The sequence below is a fragment of the Pseudonaja textilis genome, chromosome 5, assembly GCF_049901715.1.
Source record: "Pseudonaja textilis isolate UNSWEBS1 chromosome 5, rPseTex1.2, whole genome shotgun sequence".
NCBI lineage: Eukaryota > Metazoa > Chordata > Lepidosauria > Squamata > Elapidae > Pseudonaja > Pseudonaja textilis.
Window position 1 is genome coordinate 2,786,085 of NC_141994.1, and position 19,364 is coordinate 2,805,448.

General features: G+C 37.9%; 1 protein-coding gene across 4 annotated transcripts in view; it reads right to left on the reverse strand.

Moving 5' to 3' along the window:
• The window catches only part of DOCK4 (dedicator of cytokinesis 4), a 229,095-nt gene that overhangs the window by 73,726 nt on the left and 136,005 nt on the right, over positions 1 to 19,364 (reverse strand). For all 4 annotated transcript variants that reach the window (XM_026713144.2, XM_087933987.1, XM_087933988.1 and 1 more), the window contains one exon: positions 6,246 to 6,331. In XM_026713144.2, coding sequence (XP_026568929.1) covers positions 6,246 to 6,331 — 86 coding nt within the window. The remainder of the gene's footprint in view (positions 1 to 6,245; positions 6,332 to 19,364) is intronic.

Sequence of the window (19,364 nt, forward strand, 5' to 3'; positions counted from 1 at the left end):
CAAATCAGGCAGGGTGTCAGAGCACCTTGAGGAATTAAAATAGTTAAAATGCAATGATAACTATCAAGCAGCCAACTCTTGCTCATAAAGTGAAATCCTTTAGCAGAGAGGTTATTTAAGCATTCCAGAAAAAGCACACCTAGGAAAAGCAATCCTTAGATCCATTTGCACCACTTAAAGATACCAACTGGTCTCACTCACCTCACAAGGTATCCTAAGGAAATCATCCAGATTTAAGGAAAGGTCACATGCCCCCCCCCCCGAAAGGCAGTAAAAAAATCAATGCCAAGCTTGTATCCTGCCTCTTGGAAATATACCCCAAAAAGACAGTGCCAGATACCACTAAAGCAGTGAAGGAAGACCCCCTCCCTAGATAGAAAAAGAAACCATAAGGCAGGAAAAAATTGAAACACAATACAAATAATTAAATCACAACAGTACCTGTTGCTTGTTAAACAAATTACCAGAACAAATAGACACAAGAACTAGCCAGGTTTCTCAACCCAGTTTCTTTTCAGGAACGGAGATTAATCTTTTTCCTTCCAAACAAAGCCGAATAGGGAAAATTATCCCATCAATAAACACAGGATTAAGTGTCACACCAAGCACAGAATTAAACTTCACCAAAAACCAGTTTTAGACCAAAACTCAGAAAACGTATGTAAACTCACGTTTGAATGTCAATCTTTCTAGCTAGCCAAGAAGCATTTCCAGGGGAGTATTTCCTCCCAACAGCAGTGTAAAAATCTTAAAATAACCCTTCCCCTTTAAGAAAGTATCAAGAAAGAAAAAAAATCCTCCTTCGGAGACAGTAAGTCTAAGCATACTGCCAAGAATGTAATAAGAGTGGAAAAAAAACAAAACGAGATTTCTTCTAATTACCAGTTCTCCGAACTGCTTAGAAAGGTAACAAAGGATTCTATAGAACCAGTCAGAACTGGTAGAATCCCACCCCTGTTTATATATCACTTTATATTGCTTTACAGCACTCTAGCCCTAACTCTAACCCCAACTCTAACTCTAAATCAAGTATCAAACTTGATTTCATTGAGGGCCACATCAGTGTTGTGTTTGACCTCAGAGGGCCTGAGGGCATGGCCAGCTCAGCGTCACTGGCATTAGGGGCACCAGTGGTGGCACAGATGGGGCTGGGAGGATCCACTTTGCTAATAGTTTGTTTTGTTAGCATTCTAACAGCAAAAATGTCGCTCGGGGACCCACACTCGCTCCCCTTGGTTCTGTTTTAGGCTCTGGACAGCCTCCTACAGTGCTCTGCCAGTGAAAACGGAGCTTGGGGGGGGCGCATGTGGCCCTCCTGAGCTCCATTTTCACTGGCAGAGGCACTGCAGGATGGTCCTTCACTGTTTCCAGAGTGGCCCCACAGGCCAGATCTAAGCATCCTGTGGGTCAGATCTGGCCCACAGGCCTTGAGTTTAACACCCCTGCACTAACTTGGTTAAAGTGTCAGCCTATTACCTCAACAATCTGATCCTCGTTTTTGCTTAGTTTAGTTTAGTTTACTTTATTGTCATTGCACCTTGTAAAACAAAATTCAATATTATCTTCAGTGCACATCATGACCATGAAAATAAACACAAACACACATCCTTCACCCTCCACACATTGAACCAAAAAACCCCAACACTATACCAACAATACAGTAGAATTCAAAAGAAACACTGCCCTGGGATAGAAGCTGTTTTTCAGTCTATTTGTGCTTTTTTTTTTTTTTTCTGTACCATTTGCCAGATGGTAATAGTTCAAAAAAAGGGTTCCAAGGATGAGATGGATCTTTTAGAATGTTTTGAACTTTCTTAAGGCAGCAGGAGATATAAAGCTCTTCCAAAGAGGGGAGAGAGCAACCAATGATCTTCTGGGCGATGACATTAACCCTCTGGAGTGCTTTCCTATCTGCCTTGCATTGAAAAAAGAAGTGACTGTCAGGCTGTAGATCACCGCACTCACTTCAGAGAAGCATCATCCCAAGCAGCAGCACACTCACACAGGCACACATATGCATCCTGCAACTTGTCCAAAGTGGCTGGAAAATATAGTTCCTGGGCACCCCCAAAGACGCTTGGCAGGCAAAATATGGGGACAAAACTCCTGCCCCGCATCACCACGACAGCACCTGCTGAATCATTGCAAAGCTGGGCATGGCGGAGAGAGGACAGCGGACAGAGCCAGATCGAGCCGAATCTGTCTCCTTCCTCTGACTCTCTTTCATTGCCTGAGTGGCGGGAAACAGCAGGCAGCGATGGGTGCTGGACACGAGAAAGAGAGGGGGGGGGCAGGCAGGCAGGCGTAGGAGGTTGGATGGGAGAAATATTCAGACTGAATGATGAAGACACGGATGCTGATAGGGACAAAGATCCACAGGAGGAGTATGAGAGGCAAGCTAAAAAAACGAATAAGAATTGAAGTATTAAAATGAACAAGATATGATGGACAGAAAGGATTTTTTTTTCTAATATAATGATGGCCTGATTAGAATAGAGGTAGTATTAAGAATACACACCTTTATATAAAGCAATAAGATGGAAATATTGGAAGTTGAAAGATGATATTATTAGGTATGTTCAGTGGTGCGATTCAATTGGTGTAACAACTGGTTTGGCTTCGTACGTACATGTGTGCTTTGCACACGTGCACAGCATTTAGAAAAGACTATTTTTAGCTATAATTCTTACCTTCTGCTGCAGCCCTGGTGGGTAAACACTGCTCCGCAAATGCAGAGACGTCCATTGTAGGGTATAGAATGGAATCTCCCATATCTGACCATTGTGTCAAGTTGTTCGAATCTCATTCACATAAATATCTCCCTATGATGTTTTGGCAGTTGTAATTTTAATAAACATATTAATTATAGCCTTACTCCAGGAGGGAGGGAGGGAGGGAAGGAGAAAGGAAGAAGGAAGGAAGACAGGCAGGCAGAAAGGGAGGAAGGGAGGGAGGAAGGGAAGGAAGGAGAGAGAGTTGGTGAATGAGTGAGTACATTTTCAAGAATTCATTCAAGGCATTGGCATTCATACAGCAACCTTTCAAAGATAATACTTAAAGTAAATATGAACATTTACAAGAAGATCTTTTGTTATGAATAACAAAACATCTTCTCAAACACAAGACTTAGTTAATTCAGGCAATATCTAGACAGAAATCAGAGAATGGCATATTCCAGGTTTTTGCCATGCATATCATGAGGGAAAACCTCCATCATATGTTTCATTATAATATAGTTTATTCTATATTCCTCTAAACTTGTTCTGAAGATTGTTTGCTTTCTAAATACCATTCCTTGCCTTTAGCGCTAATCCCCTCAAGCATTCACTGAGCACACACATAGCATATTGTACAGAAACCTACAGTTTGAATAATTAGGTGTTTATTCTCATGTTGGTACAGAAACCGAAGGATGGTTGAGTGCATGACTTTTTATTTCCCTGCTTTTAAATGCAAACAAATAGTAAAAAGGATGAATATTTAAGACCTTTGTATTTTAACAAGAAAATTGATATCTAGTTGTACCACTATTTGTTTGGATATTAGTTTCTGATACTGGTTTTTGTCTTTTTCTTCTTAAACTCTGTCTTCTCAACAGTGGCAGATCTAATGTATTTTGGGGTTCACCTTTGGGTACTGTACTCGCTAAGGCCTTTATGTGAACATATAATTTTGAGCCTTTTCATGTTGCTGGTCAAACAGAAAAAGGATTCACCTGAACAACTTTCCAGAAGTCTACATTTAACATTTTTATTCAGAAAATATTATCTATCGAAGTCTGTATTTAATACTAATTGAAGAAAACTTTGTTTGGTACTTCATCAGATATATCTGATGACATTCCAGGCTCCCTAAATAAAACCTGCCAAATAACGATAATTACAATTTTATAAGATTGCAATGCAAATTAAGTATAATTAATATCCAATTCTTTCTTTTTTAAGACCATGTATATTATATGTTTCTGAAATTAACCAATACTTTTAATGTGCATGAATGCTCTTGAATGGAATTGTTTTAAACTGTATGATTATAAAATCTGGGCAGTTAAACTAAAAAAATGTTGACACTTATCCAGCACTTTATGTAGCTATCATCCTAAAGCATACAATTTGAGCATTACCTTAATTTACAACATAGTATTATAGAAGTTTATCTAAATAAATTCAAATTGGCTATTCACAAAGATAGTGGAATAGCAGATATTATGGGGTATGTTCCAACAGAATAACGTATCAGTGGCTTTAGGGACCAATTGTGGAGTTCTTGGTGTTCTTGGTTGTTTACTTATAGGTGTTTCATTATCCAATTAGGTAATATCATCAGTTTCATTACTCAACTAGCATTGATGAAGTTACCCAGTTAGGTAATGAAATGTTTGAGGGCAAACAAACAAGAGCTCCAAACTATAAATATGTGCTTCTTGTTTTTATTTGATTAATCTGTATATACCATATTTTTCGGTGTATAAGATGCACTCCCCCCCCCCAAAAAAAAGTGGGCGGAAATGTCTGTGCGTCTTATACATCAAATGTTGCTGAAGCCCCACCCACCTGCTGGCCTCCACATGTCAGCCTCTGTCTCCCAGCAATTTGCCTCCTTGCAGCAAACAGGAAACAGCCTGGTTAGCTTCAGCACAGCCTGATTTAGCATGAGTAGTTGATTGTCAGTTGGATCTGCCTCCCAGAATACCAACAATCAGCTGTTCCAGTCTGCAGGGATCGCCACCAGCCATCACTGCCTCCCTGCACCCCATTTTACAGCCTCCATGTATCCTGTTTTCAGCTTCAGGATGTGTGGAGGCCAAAAACGGAGTGTGTGGAGGCTGAAAATGGGGTGCACGGAGGCGGTGATAGGCGGTGGCGATCCCTGCAGACTGGAACAGCTGATTGTCAGTATTCCGGGAGGCAGGTCCAACCGACAATCAGGCTAAACCAGCTCATGCTAAACCAGGCTGTGCTAAAGCTGACCAGGCTGTTTGCTGCATGGAGGCAAATTGCTGGGAAGCAGAGGCAGAGGCAGATTTTTTTTCCCCTTGTTTTCCTTCCCAAAAGCTAGGTGCATCTTATAGTTTGAAGCAAGGGTGAGATTCTACCTGGTAGGACCAGTTCTATAGAACCGGTTGTTACAATTCTGCAGAGTTTGGACAACCAGCAAATCACGCCACCCTGCCCACTCACTCCTTCCCTGGCATGCATGCCATCAAACTTACCTGCATTTGGTAAGTTGCCATTTTCCTTTTTTTTCCCAGGTGTTCTGCTGTGCCTGGAGGTTTAGATTAGCTAGAAAGCAGGAAATCATTGGGTTTCTTGCTTTCTAGCTAATCTAAAAGCAGAGCTTTTAGACTTAGGACTGAAGCTTAGGACTGAAGCTTCTATTTTTCATTGCAGACTCAGGCAGCAGATTGCAGAAAGATAGAACTGATTCTGTGAGCAACTCAAGCTGCCTGCCTGCTTTGTCTGATTTTGGGTAAAAGGTGCTCTTTTTTAAAATAAAAAATCAATATTTACATAAATATTTATAATATTTGCATACAAGCCACACCCAGCCAGTCACATGACCACCCAGCCATGCCCAGTCAGCAAACCATGCCCAGCCAGTCACATGACCACCAAGCCACACCCACAGAACCGGTTGAAGAAATTTGAATTCCATATTTTTGCAAATTCTATTCCTATTATTTTACTATTAAAGAGGAATTATGTTAATCTTAAACCATTATAAATGAACAGATAAATGTACATGCTTAACTCCAGTGAAATCAATGTTGAATTGAATTTTTACATGTTTAAGTTTTTAGACAGATTCAATACACATATTGCCCTATAAGTGTCCAACAGAAATAAATGAATTAATTTAATCTCATTGGCTAATTTAATTATGTATAGCATTTATTTTATGCTGACATACTAATACATTTTAATGTAAGTATAAAAAAAAAACATAAAAACTGATAGTGTTTGTAATTTTATTCCACTAAGAAATGTTCTGAAAATGCTGACTTGTAAACAGGCATTTCACTTTAAAATATTAGTAATTATTTAGGATCTTACTAAGTACTGTATATTCTAGTCCTAACAATTGAAGAAATACTAAAATTACTGTTTTAAATAGAAATAAATTCCTTACTCCCTCACAATGTAAATATTATACACAGAGAGTTATACATCTTTACACATTTAGACAAATATTGTTTGATAAAAGAAACTAAATCAAATAATTTTAAAAATACATTTATTACTCACATACTGTTGAAGAGCTCTCTGTAAGTTTCATCACCTTTTCCTTCTGACATCAAGCTATCCAATTTGTCAATCAGTTTTGCTTCCACCTGTAATTTACACATAAAAACATTTGGAGGTTTTAAACCAAACTCAAGATAAAATCTACAGAGGGACAAGTATTTTCTAGAAGTATGTTCCCTTCATCATGGTTAGATTAAGAGTTTAAAAAGCTAAGGGAACACATTACTACATTATTTTGTCTCCTTGTATAATTGAAATAATTTCATAGTAATAATCATATAAAATGTTAGCATTTCCAATTCTTGAGACAGCTATTCATGTAGGCAAACAAATAAATAAAAACAGACTACGTAAGCCCTCTGCTTGGAATCCTTTCCACGTCTACTAATAAAAAGACACGTTGTATTTGCCTCAGCATAAAAACTTTTTCAATCACTCCGGTCGTTCTTTCTCATTATAATAACCTGTATTTCTTTCTACGCTATTTAACAGTCTGATACTATAATCTAACCCTATTCTCCAAAAAGCTTGGTGAGAATAACAGAATAGAATAACAGAGTTGAAGGAAAGTTGGAGGTCTTCTAGTCCAACCCTGTTTGCCACTTAATCTCTTCTGTCTTCACGTTTAACTTTACTTTGAGTCTTTTAGGGTGTTCTCTCCAAAAATAGTAAGTAGGAATTATCTCACCAAACCCACCCACTTTCTCTCCAGCTTTCTTCTGTTCTGGCACTGTCCCAGCTTCAGCAGCTTTGATGGCTGCCTCTCCACCACCGGGAAAAAAGGGCTTCTCCTGGATCTACCAGGGACTTTGCAGTGTCCCTGGGATTGACAGGATGTGCTCTTCTCTATAACTATCTCTATGGGACTGTTTAGGTCCAAAAGGACCGTCCAGCAGAGAAGTTATCGACGGTGATCTTGGAGCTTCAAGATCGTGTGTCGTGCCACCGCCATGCCAGCTCCGCCCCCCCCAAATGTTTGGGCTTTTTTTTATTAAACAATATACAGAGTGAAATGGGATAGATGTGAAAAAAGGGAAATTATGATAAGATTATTAACACAAGTTTAATGAATTTATAGACTACAGCTGAATTGAAATATGAGGATTGTTGTAAAGAGAATATCAGTCTTTATGATGAATTGAATAGATTAATTTTTCTTTTTGAAATTATAATTATTTTATAATTAATGGGGAAACTTGCAGAATCTGACTTGAAAGGTATATATGCAATGCAGTTGATAGAGAATTATTGTTATTAATTTCTTAGTTAAATAAATATTGGGATTTAAAGGGGATTAATTAAATGATATATAAACTATAGGGGTGGCACACTCTAATTGGTAATTGTGTGGGAAACTTTTTTGAAATGTTTGAATTGAGATAGACATTTTGGAATGATGAAATAAGAATATGCGATGAAATTGCAAACTTGATATATAAAAGCATAAAGTATAATGAATATAAAGATATGAGAGTTATTTAAAGTTTAAGAAAATAGGTTAAGTAATGAATTGAAAAAATATATAAAATAAGCTGGAGGAAAGTATCTGACAAAAATAATAGAAAATATGTAAAGTAATGGTAAGATATGAAATTGGATGTGAAATATAGTATGAAATTAAAGTCATGTTTGTATGGAAATGTGATAACCTGGAACCATGCTGTTCACTAAAATAAGAAGTTTTTCACATGTGGAAAACGGAAATAAATTTTTATTTAAAAAAAAGAAAAGAAATAAAATTGCAGCCCAGAAGACCCTTTAGTGAGGTAAATTTGGGCCTCCATTGTGGTCGTGAGGCAAGGACTATAAAAGAAATATAATTTCTGCCAGAAAAACACTTTAGCCAGATAAATTTGGGCCTCCATTGCAGTCATAAGTCGAGGACCATCTGTACTGAAGTCTAATTTTCTAACCAACAGGCCAAATCAGAGATACAATCGGGGAAGAGGAGATTTTGCTTTCAATGGCAGTCATAAATTCGAGGACTCCCTCTATTCAGTCTGAATGCCATATCGGCATCCTGTTGGATGGCTGCCCACTCCTACCTTCTCTGCTCTCTCAAAATCTTAACAATGACTATTTGAATAAAATGCATATTGTCTATCTTTAGAGTTCATTTCTCTCCAAACATCTCTAATCCTAAATTCCTCCACCATCTTAAAAAGGGATTTTGGAAGTGTCTTTCTACTCTTTTTATTAAGTTTCTGTGTTTTATAGTCCAATTTTGTGTCTACTACAACATTAAAATCTTCCAACATGCAAATATTATCATATTCCAATTCTACTATCTTCTCATGCAACTTTTTGTAAAATTCTTGTTTTTCATTTGGTGCATAAAGTGCTACAAGAAGCATTTTCAAATTATTGTCCATTATTTCCACCATCAAGATTCTTCTTTCTTCATCTGTATAGATTAATTTAGCCTTAATTGTATTCTTTATGTATAGCACCACTCCTCTTTTATTTTGTTGAGCCAATGAGGTATATAAATCACCAATTCTTGGATACTTCAGCATTTGGATATGTTGTGTATCTTGGTCAAGAATTGACACGATCTGGATGTCATCGGAAATAATTTCTAATATACAAGAAATTAATATTGAAGCAGTACTTGGGCGGACCACAACCCAATATGGGTCAAATGACAAGGACAAAGGAAAAGATCAAGATGGTCTTTAAATAATGTAATTTTGAAAGAAAAAGAATTCTTACAGAAAATGAAAGAAGAATTCGCATTCTTCTTTAAGGAGAATCAAAAGGAGGAAACTTCAATGCAGAACTTATGGGACACCGTGAAGGCCTATACTAGAGGTTTGATTATAGATTATACAAGAAGAAGAAATGTTAAGAAAAGACAGAATCAACATATATTAGAGGGTGAATACAGGAAACTTGAGAAAGAATTGCAAAAATGATCATCAAAAAACAAATGGAGGTTATTAAGCACAAAATAGAGTTGACAGAAAAAGAGGAATTAGCTCAAAAAATTAGAAGTGCCAAACAAAATTTCTTTGAAAATGCAAATAAACCTGGTAGATGGTTGGCATACAAATTGAAAAAAGAGAGAGAAGCGAAAAATATAATACAGCTGATTGATGATCAAGGTGTAAGTCACAATGGAAATGAGGGAAAGAAAGAGATAATACAGAAGTATTATGAGACATTGCATAAGCAAGAGAATATTGAAGAAGAAAAAGTTAAACAATATTTACAAGAAGCAGAGTACCTTCAAATACCTGAAGATATTAAGATAATGCTAGAAGGGAAAATAACAATGATGGAACTGACAGAAGCGTTAAATAGATAAAATATTGGGAAGGCTCCGGGCCCGGATAGTCTCCCAGCTGAATTTTATAAGACCTTACAGAAACTGTTGAGTAATATAATGCTTGAAGTTATGAATGAAGTTTTATTGAAAGCTAAAATACCTGACTCATGGACAGAAGCATATATTACTTTGATACCAAAAGAGGACACTGATTTACAACAGATTAAAAATTATAGACCAATTTCCCGTTAAATGCAGATTATAAAATTTTTGCTTCAGTAATGGCAGAAAGACTTAAACAATACCTGAATAACTTTATACACGTTGATCAAAATGGATTTTTACCTAAGAGACAGATTAATTTTGGACACTCTGTAATATTATGAAACTCACTCAGAGAAGCAAATGGCCTTGGTATTCTTAGATGCGCAAAAAGCTTTTGATAATGTAAACTGGCAGTTTATGATACTACAAATGGGTCAGATAGGCTTTGGAGAAAGATTTATAAAAACAGTTGAGGCAATATATCAAAAACAATCTGCTAAAGTGATGATTAATGGAGATTTGACAAAAAATATTAATATTGAAAAAGGAACCAGACAAGGATATCCTTTATCGCCATTATTGTTTATACTGACTTTGGAGGTATTAAATAGAAATATTAGAGACAATAGGGAAATAAAGGGAATGAAAATAAAAAAGGAGGAATACAAGTTACAAGCTTTTGCGGATGACTTGTTTTTTATATTGGAGGAACCATTGAAATCAACGCCTAAATTGTTCAAAAAAATTGAATATGGACACGTGGCAGGATTGAAAATAAATAAGGATAAAACCAAGATATTAGCTAAGAATATGACAGGAAAACAAAAGGCTGTTTTGATAGAAGGACTGAACATTCAGATTATAAACAAAGTAAAATACCTAAGAATATATTTAACTGCAAGATGTGGAACTTTGAAAGAAGACAATTATGTTAAACTTAAAAAAACAGATTGCAATAGATCTAAAAAACTGACAGGATCTACAATTATCTTTGATAGGGAGAATATCTACAATTCAGATGAATATATTACCAAGGATACTATATCTGTTCCAGACTATTCCAATTAAATTAGGGAAATAACTTTTTATGGATTTAAATAAAATAATGTTGAAATACATATGGCAGGGGAAGAAGGCAAGAATTAAACTTAAGTTGTTACAGGATGCTAGAATAAGAGGAGCATTTGGCTTACCTAATTGGGAATTATATTGTCAGGCAGTGGCATTAATATGGGTCAAAGAATGGGTTTTGTTAAGGAATGTTAGATTATTAACATTAGAAGGTCATGATCTATTACTGGGATGGCATGCTTTTTTAGGGTATAAGGAAAGTAAAACTCATGGTTATTTCAAGAGCCATTATATACGAGATTATTTATTGTTGATATGGGAAAAAATAAGAAAACAACTTTATATGAAAATTCTAGTCTGGTTGTCAACTACAGAAGCATCTGCATACCCAGTTGTTTATAGAATGGAACACACGGTTAGATATGGTGAAATTGTAAATGAAAAGGGTGAACTCAAATCTAATCAAGAACTAGAGGAGCAAGAAATTAAGATGAATTGGTATACCTATATGCAAATACATTCTAGGCATGACAAAGATTGTAAAACAGAAGGATTTTATAATGAACTTACAGAACTGGTTGAAATTTTAACAGGTACTGATGAGAAAATGATTTTAAAATTTTATGGTTACTTACTTGGAATTAAATTGGAAGAAGAACAAGTTAAAGAAACAATGATTGCCTGAGGGAGGAATTTTGGACATGGGATAGATTTAGATAAATGGCAAAAACTATAGTCTCGAAATTAAAAATTGACAATGTTGGTAGCATATAAAGAGAATTTGTATAAGATGTTCTACAGGTGGCATTTACCCCCAGCAAGGATGTTCAAGAACAAATCAGAGAGATGTTGGAAGTGTCATCAGATACCTGGATCATATTATCATATGTGGTGGACGTGTGTGGAAGCTAAGCGATACTAGACTAAGATTCATACATGGCTTGAAAAAATGATAAAACAGCATATAGACTTGAAACCAGAGATATTTTTATTGGTTATCTTGCCTGAAGGATACAGTAAAGAATTGATGTATTTGATTATAAATGTGTTAACAGCGGCTAGAATTGTATTTGCTAGAAATTGGAAGAGCGAAAAAATTCCAATAGAGGAAGAGGTGATTAAGAAAATGATGGAATGTGCAGAAATGAGTAAATTGACATTAGCAATCAGAGAGCAAGAAGATAAAGAATATTATAAAATTTGGGATTTATTTTATCAATGGCTAGATAAGAAAATAGAGAAGTAAACTATGTTATGGAAAGGAATAGTATAATCTGTAAGATAATATGATGTAATAATGTTATATAATTGAATATAAGGAAATGAATTGTATGATTCCAGATTTGTTAAAATAGAGATTTGCTCGATAAGAAATATATGCATTTTTAGTTGGGTCTGACGACGATACAATAATAACACAATATAACATAATATAATATGTATATTTGACTTATGTAATATGAATGTATGTTTGGAAGGGAAGACTGTTGATATTGTGAAATTGTACGAAAGAAATGTACCAACCAACACACTGTATTTTGGAAGATGGTTTCATGTTTTATGTTTGTGTTTGTTAGTGTTTGCCTTCTAAAAAAGATAAAAAACTTTATTAAAAAAAATCTTAACAATGAAAGGAAATTTTCCACCCAATGCTCCTGTCTGTTTCTCTTCCCCGATCTCTGAGCATGTACCGAGTTCTCTAATTCTATTGGATAGATGTCTAGCCTTGATCAGATGGGATTAATTCTATTAATGCCATATGCTTCTGATGGCCACTTGGCAGATCCCAAATTGATCCAATTCAGCCTTTCCCTACAGGTTAGTCCTCCGTTTATGACCACAAATTGAGACCAAGCTTTATGTTGTTAAGTGAACAATTTGCAAAGCGAATTTGTCCCATTTTCCGACTTCTCTCGCCACGTTTGTGAAGGGTGTTAAATCAGTCAGGCAGTTATTATGTGAATCTGGCTTCCCCGAAAGAACTGATAGATGGTTCCTATCTTCAAAAAAGAAAAAAAACATACCCAGGAAACTACAGACCAACCAGTCTAACCCGGTAAAAAACTGGAAAAGATAATAAAAAACAGACCTTCATCTAGAATGAAGTAAAGTAATAACTAGCAGTCAGCATGGGTTTGTTAAAAACAGATCATGCCAAACCAAACTTATTTCATTCTTTGACATAGTGAGTAAACTAATAGACCAGCAAAATACTGTGCACATAATATACTTAGACTTCAGCAAGGCATTTGACAAAGTACACCACAACCTACTTCTGCTAGCTTACTAAAGCTAGAAAAAAGTGGGATAGATAGCATCACCACCAGATGGGTTATATATGGAGGGAAATAAGGATTGGGGTGCCACAAGGTTTCATCTTAGGCCCAGTACTCTTCAATATCTTCATAAACAACTTAGATGAGGGAATAGTAGGGAAACTTGCCAAATTTGCAGATGATACTAAGCTGGCAAGAATAGCTAACACTCTAGAAATGTGATGGTGAACCTATGGCATGTGTGCTGGAAGTGGCACGCACAGCAATCTCTGCTGGCACGAGAGCTGTCGTCCCAGAGCAGGTCCACTCCACAGGTGCGCGTGCTGCCCGCCAGCTGATCGTCGAGTACCTGCTGCACATGGTGCAGGGGGGTGGGACATGCACAGGAGATGTGTGTACATGCACAGAAATGTACAGTGCACATGGGGGGGTCACCTGTGCATGCGCAGAGACATGCATTGCGTGTGGGGGGGTCGCACATGCATGCACAGAGATGCACAGTGTACCGGGGGGTCACATAAGCATGCACAGAGATGTGTGGCATGCACACATGGGTCATGCGCAGGTGAAGGGGGCATGGGCCCCCCCCGCATGCATTGCCTAATGGGTGAAAAGGTTCGCCATCCCTAGAAGATAGGCTCAAGATCCAGATGGATCTTGACAGACTTGAACACTATCCCCTATCAATCAAAATGAAATTCAGTGTAGATAAAAGTAAAGTCTTACACTTAGGCAAGAAAAATCAGAAGTACACATATAGACTGGGTGAAACCAGGCTCAATAGCGGTAACTGTGAGAGGGATCTTGGAGCCTTAGTGGACAACCAGCTAAACATGAGCCAGCAGTGTGCAGCCGCTGCCAAAAAAGCCAATGCAATCCTAAATTGCATTAACAGAGGGATATAATCAAGATCAAGTGAGATACTAATACCACTCTAAAAAGCCTTAGTAAGACCACACCTAGAGTTTTGGTCACTACACTATAAAAAAGATGTGACTCTAGAAAAAGTGCAGAGAAGAGCAACCAGGATGATTAGGGCACTGGAGACTAAAAGGTATGAAGAACGGTTACAGGAACTGGGCTTGGCTAGTAAAGAGAAGGACCAGGGGAGACATGATAGCAGTCTTCCAATATTTGAGGGGCTGCCACAGAGAGGAGGGGATCAAGCTATTTTCTTTTTTCTTTTTCCCGTATTTTTTTTTCTTGTTTTTTACAAACATATCATTGTGTGAACAGTGTGGCATCAGAGTGTCTTACATTTTAAAACAAATATGACAATATTCTTCAAATTTAATACAGTTGACAATCTTATAAAATTTAATATTAATACATATATTTTGTTAAATCATTCATTCTTTGATTATTCACCATTCAGTACCTTATTTTTGTGTCAGTCTCCATATTCTAAGCATTTCTCTTCTTACTAAGAATAAAATATTACTAATCATATTTGTAGTGGTAATAGATTTATATTATTCTAATAATAATTCACCAATTTATATTGAATTATGATCTTCCATTATTTATCCCCTTTCTGATTTTTAGTTATGCCACTATTATATTTTTAAAAAATCACCTTTCTAATCACATTTTGCAACTTATTTAATACAAATAAAATAATATTCATCATAGTTACGTTTAACAGGCTATATAATTCTAATAATAGTACAGTTGTTTTTATTAATTATAATCTTTCATTATTATCTTATTCAAAATTTCAATGTTATTTTTATATCAACCAAATTCTATGTATCATAACTTTTCTTACAAATAGAATGTTAATATTCATATTTATTACATTCAACAATCTTATATAGTTTAACTAATAATACACATATTTGTTGTTGTTTTTAAACAAATTTTATTGATTTTTTAAAGACAAACAAAACATAAGACATAAAGGCATAAAACCTCCTTTCTAAAAATTACTTATAAGTTTAACAAGACAAATAAAACATTATTTTTTAAGACATAGTTCCACATTATCACATTTCCATTTAAGCACGTATATATCTTTTCCAAATTTCTCATTATTTCTCCCTTCACTTTTATTCAATTATATTTCTTTCTATCAGGGTTTTATTAATTCTCAATCAAATATAAACATTTATACAGTATGGTTCCAGATTATCACATTTCCATTAAAACACCAAATTTCTCATTGTTTCTCCCTTCACTTGTATTCAATTATATTTCTTTCCATCAAGGTTTTATTAATTCTCAATCAGACATAAACATACAAAATACAAAACATAAAACAAGACATAAAAGCATAAAACCTCCAGATTTTTGGCAACTGACTCATACTTATGATTGTTGCAGTGTCCTGGAGTCATGTGATTTCCCCTTTGTGATCTCCTGACCAGCAAAGTCCACGGGGAAGCCGGATTCACTTAACAACCATGTGACTTACTTAAGAGCTGCAACGATTTGCTTAATAACGGTGGCAAGAAATGTCATCAAATGGGTGAAAGCTGACTGAACAGCTGTCTTGCTTAGCCATGGATATTTGAAGCTCAATGGTGAACATAAGTCGAGGGGTACCCGTACCCTTCCCTTACGAGTGTGTCAATCATCCGTAATCCGGCAGGGCTTTGCTCTCAAGTTCTCAGTCTGGTCCACAATGATCGACATCCAACATTGGAGGATGGATTGCATAAAATGTGGTGAAACTCACTTAACAATGCTCTTGATTAGCAACCAAAACGTTGGGTTCAATTGTAAGTTGAGGACTATCTCTGCCTTCCTCTGCATACAGCCTTGTCCTAGTAAATTCCTTCCCTTTTCTGGGAATTTCCTTATTTGTTAGAGGCACCAAAATAACCCAGATGATATAAGGTCTCCTGCTGGAGCAGGGGGGTTGGACTAGAGGACCTCCAAGGTCCCTTCCAGCTCTGGAATGCTGTGCTGTTTCAAGGTGTCTTCTGAAGCCACATCTAGTGCCAGAATTTGTAGTTTGGGCAAAGAGACGGTCATTGTCTGAATGCTGGAAAGTTGTGAGTCTTGGTAAACAAAGTCGTTAAGGTCAGCTGTCCAGTCTAGTGCTATCTTAAGGTGGGAAGTTTCCAGGATCTAGAAGGCTGGGCTGACTGAGTCGACCAATTGCCCTTGAGTTGAAATGGTACAAGGTGGAAGGAGGTCCGTAATGTCGGAAAGGCTGAGAAGGCTGGCTTTGGAGTTAAAGCTAGGAACTCTTTGGATTAGGAGGTTTTTTTCTTTCCTTCCTTCCTTCCTTCCTTCCTTCCTTCCTTCCTTCCTTCCTTCCTTCCTCCCTCCCTCCCTCCCTCCCTCCCTCCCTCCCAGGAGTGGGATTCTACCATACAGACCGGTTCTATAGAAATGGTTGTTATGATTCTGCGCAGTTTTGGGAACTGGCAAATCATGCCACTGGCTGCCACCACCTCACCACCCCCTGCTCAGTCGCTTCTTACCTGACATGCACACCATCCAACTTACTGCGTTGTGCCTTCACCTAATGTTTGGTAAGTTGCTATTTTTCCTTTTTCCCCCCCGACAATCAGCTATTCATCTACCAGCTGTGCCGGGTGATTTACATTAGCTACAAAGCAGGAAATCATTGGATTTCTTGTGTTCTAGCTAATCTAAATCGCTGTTGCACTGCTTCACTTTCACCCAGTCAGGTGTGGTATTGAGGGGGTTGGGAAGGGGAGGAGAAGTGGCCTGAGAGCAGAGCTGAACCTTCCTTAGGACTGAAGCGTATATTTTTCAGTGCAAACTCAGGCAGCAGATTGCAGAAAGGTAGATCTGTGAATGAAGCTGTTATTCTGCAAACAACTCAATCTGCCTGTCTGCTTTGCCTGCTTTTGGGTAAAAGTTGCTCTTTTTTATAAAAAAAAAATCAATATTTACATACATGGTATACTGTGAGTTAATTTTGTGAGTTTCCTTGCTAGCAAATTTTATGAGTTTGCTTTGCAAGCAAATTTTATGTGACAGACTCTGGCAGCAGATTACAGAAAGGTAGATCTGTGAGTGAATCTGTGATTCCGTGAGCAATTCAATCTGCCTGCCTGTTTTGCCTGATTTTGGGTAAAAGTTGCTCTTTTTTATAAAAAAGTCAATATTTAATGTTTACAATATTTACCTACAAGCCATGCCCGCCAAGTCACATGACCACCAAGACACACCCACAAATTAGGCCATGCCCACAGAGCCGGTTGTCAAGAAATTTGAATCCCACCCGCTTCATCCCTTTCTTTCTTTCTTTCTTTCTTTCTTTCTTTCTTTCTTTCTTTCTTTCTTTCTTTCTTCCTTCCTTCCTTCCTTCCTTCCTTCCTTCCTTCCTTCTTTTTTCTTTCTTTCTTTCACTTTCCCTTCCCTCCTTTCTTTTCTTTCTTTTTTCACTTTCCTTTCCTTCTTTTTCTTTCTTTCTTGCCTCTCCCTTTTCTCTTTCTTTTTTCTTGTCTGTCCCTTTTCTCTCTCTCCTTTTTCTTTCTCTTTCTTTCTTTCTCTTTCCCTTCCCACCTTTCCTTCCTTCTTTCCTCTTTCTTTCTTTCTCCCTTTTTTTCTTTTTCTTTCTCTTTCTTTCTCCCTTTTCTTTCTTGTCTCTCCATTCTTTCTCTCTCTCCCTTTCCTTCTAAGGCTAGGATACCCACACCAAACAATTCATCCTTTGGATGAATTCCGGCCATTGCCAGGGATCTCATCTGGCTGACTCAACCCAACAACACCCCCTCCCGGCTCTTCCCTTCTAACTAAACCCAGCCGGCCTCACTGCAGCAGCACGTGCCGGTCAGCAGAGAAGGACCTGGTGCCCATGTGGCAGCCATGAAGGAAGTCACAGCAACAAATGGAACCACACAACTTGTGTGAGGCTGAGGTGCTTCAGTTGGATGTAAAAACTTTCTTAAGCCGCCTTAAAACCACTGGGAATGTGAGCCATGTGCCTTTGCCATTTGGCTGCCGCACCATACCATGCCAGAAGCTGCTTTCTCCCGTGCCTGAGGCCGTGAAACTTATTTGGCTGCTCCACCTCCCCCATAGCCCCATAGTCCCTGCAATCACCTATCACCCATTGCGTGCTGATTGGGTGGTGGCTAATTGTCCCGTGCAGCCAAAGGCCCAGGACAAATGGTGTCTCAGCAAATGGACCAGACTGAAGGGCACAGGGTGGAGAGCCAGGGTGAATGGCTGTGGGGCGCAGCCAGCAGCGGAGGAAAGCTGGTTGTCAATGGACTGAGGTGGGAGGCTTAGGCTCCATGGCCACACCTCCACTGCCACTACCGCACACTGCCCCTCACTGCCACGGAGGTACTTTGAGAGGGTGGGAGGATGCTCCACGGCCATGGCACTGCTTCCCGCTGCCCATGGAGGTTTTTGGGGAGGGCGGGAGGGTGCTTCATGGCAACACCACTGCTGCCCACTGCCCGCGGAGATGCTTTGGGAGGGAAGGACGGACAGTCCACATCGTTGCCTGCTTTCTTTCTTTTCACACCACCTGCTGCTGACTGGAGCTCACAGGATCATTCATTTCATCCCAGACCAGGTGTTTGTGTGTGGGTGTGTGTGTGTGTATGTGTGTGTGAGAGAGAGAGAGAGAGAGAGAATGAGAGAAAGGTGTGTTTGTGTGCGTGTGTGTGTGCGTGTGTGTGTGAGAGAGAGAGAGAGAGACAAGAAAGGCAAAGAAAGAAAGGAAGGAAGGAAGAAAGAGAGAAAGAAAAAAAGAAAAAGGAAGGAAGAGAGAGAGAGAACTGTGCTATTATTTTTAATTGTTCCATTATTTATCATGTGTTAACATTTTACACTGTCCCTACACCTGGAGTGATTTTACTGCCTTTCTTTTGCCCAGGGCTACCACATATTTTTCAGGGATTTATGTGCATTCAGTGTCTAGGCCAGAGCATAAATACACGTGTGTTTATTTTGTACATCAGGTTGCATAAGTACAGCTTAATATGCTATTCCTGGTATGTGATGTTTTGTATACATACAGAGAAAGAAGCACTCTTGTGATCTTTGACTTTTAGGCTTGCTATCAAACATCAGCCATAATAATTACTGTTTTGAATATGCAAGTTGTATTACACAAATGGCTATTTTATATGTGAAATCATGAAATAAATCTGAGCAGAGGTCCTGGGAAAGGTCAGAATAACAGAATAGCCACTTAGAAGGACCTTGGGGGAACCCTATAGCATTTCAGAGAAATGGCTGTCCAGTCTTTTCTTAAAAACTTCCAGTGATTGAGCACTCAGAACTTCTGGTGGCAAGCAGTTCCACTGGTTAATTCTTCTCATTGTCTGGAAGTTTCTCCTTACTTTTAGGTTGCTTCTCTTTTTTGTTCAGTTTCCATCCTTCTGGTGCTTTGGAAAATACAATATTAAAAAAAACTACAGCCAAAAAAGTCATAAAATTGGATAGGTCACGTGATTATCCATTTAATGACTGGCACAATTTATAACTGTAACTCCAGGTTCAGTTACCCTCATAATTCAAAGT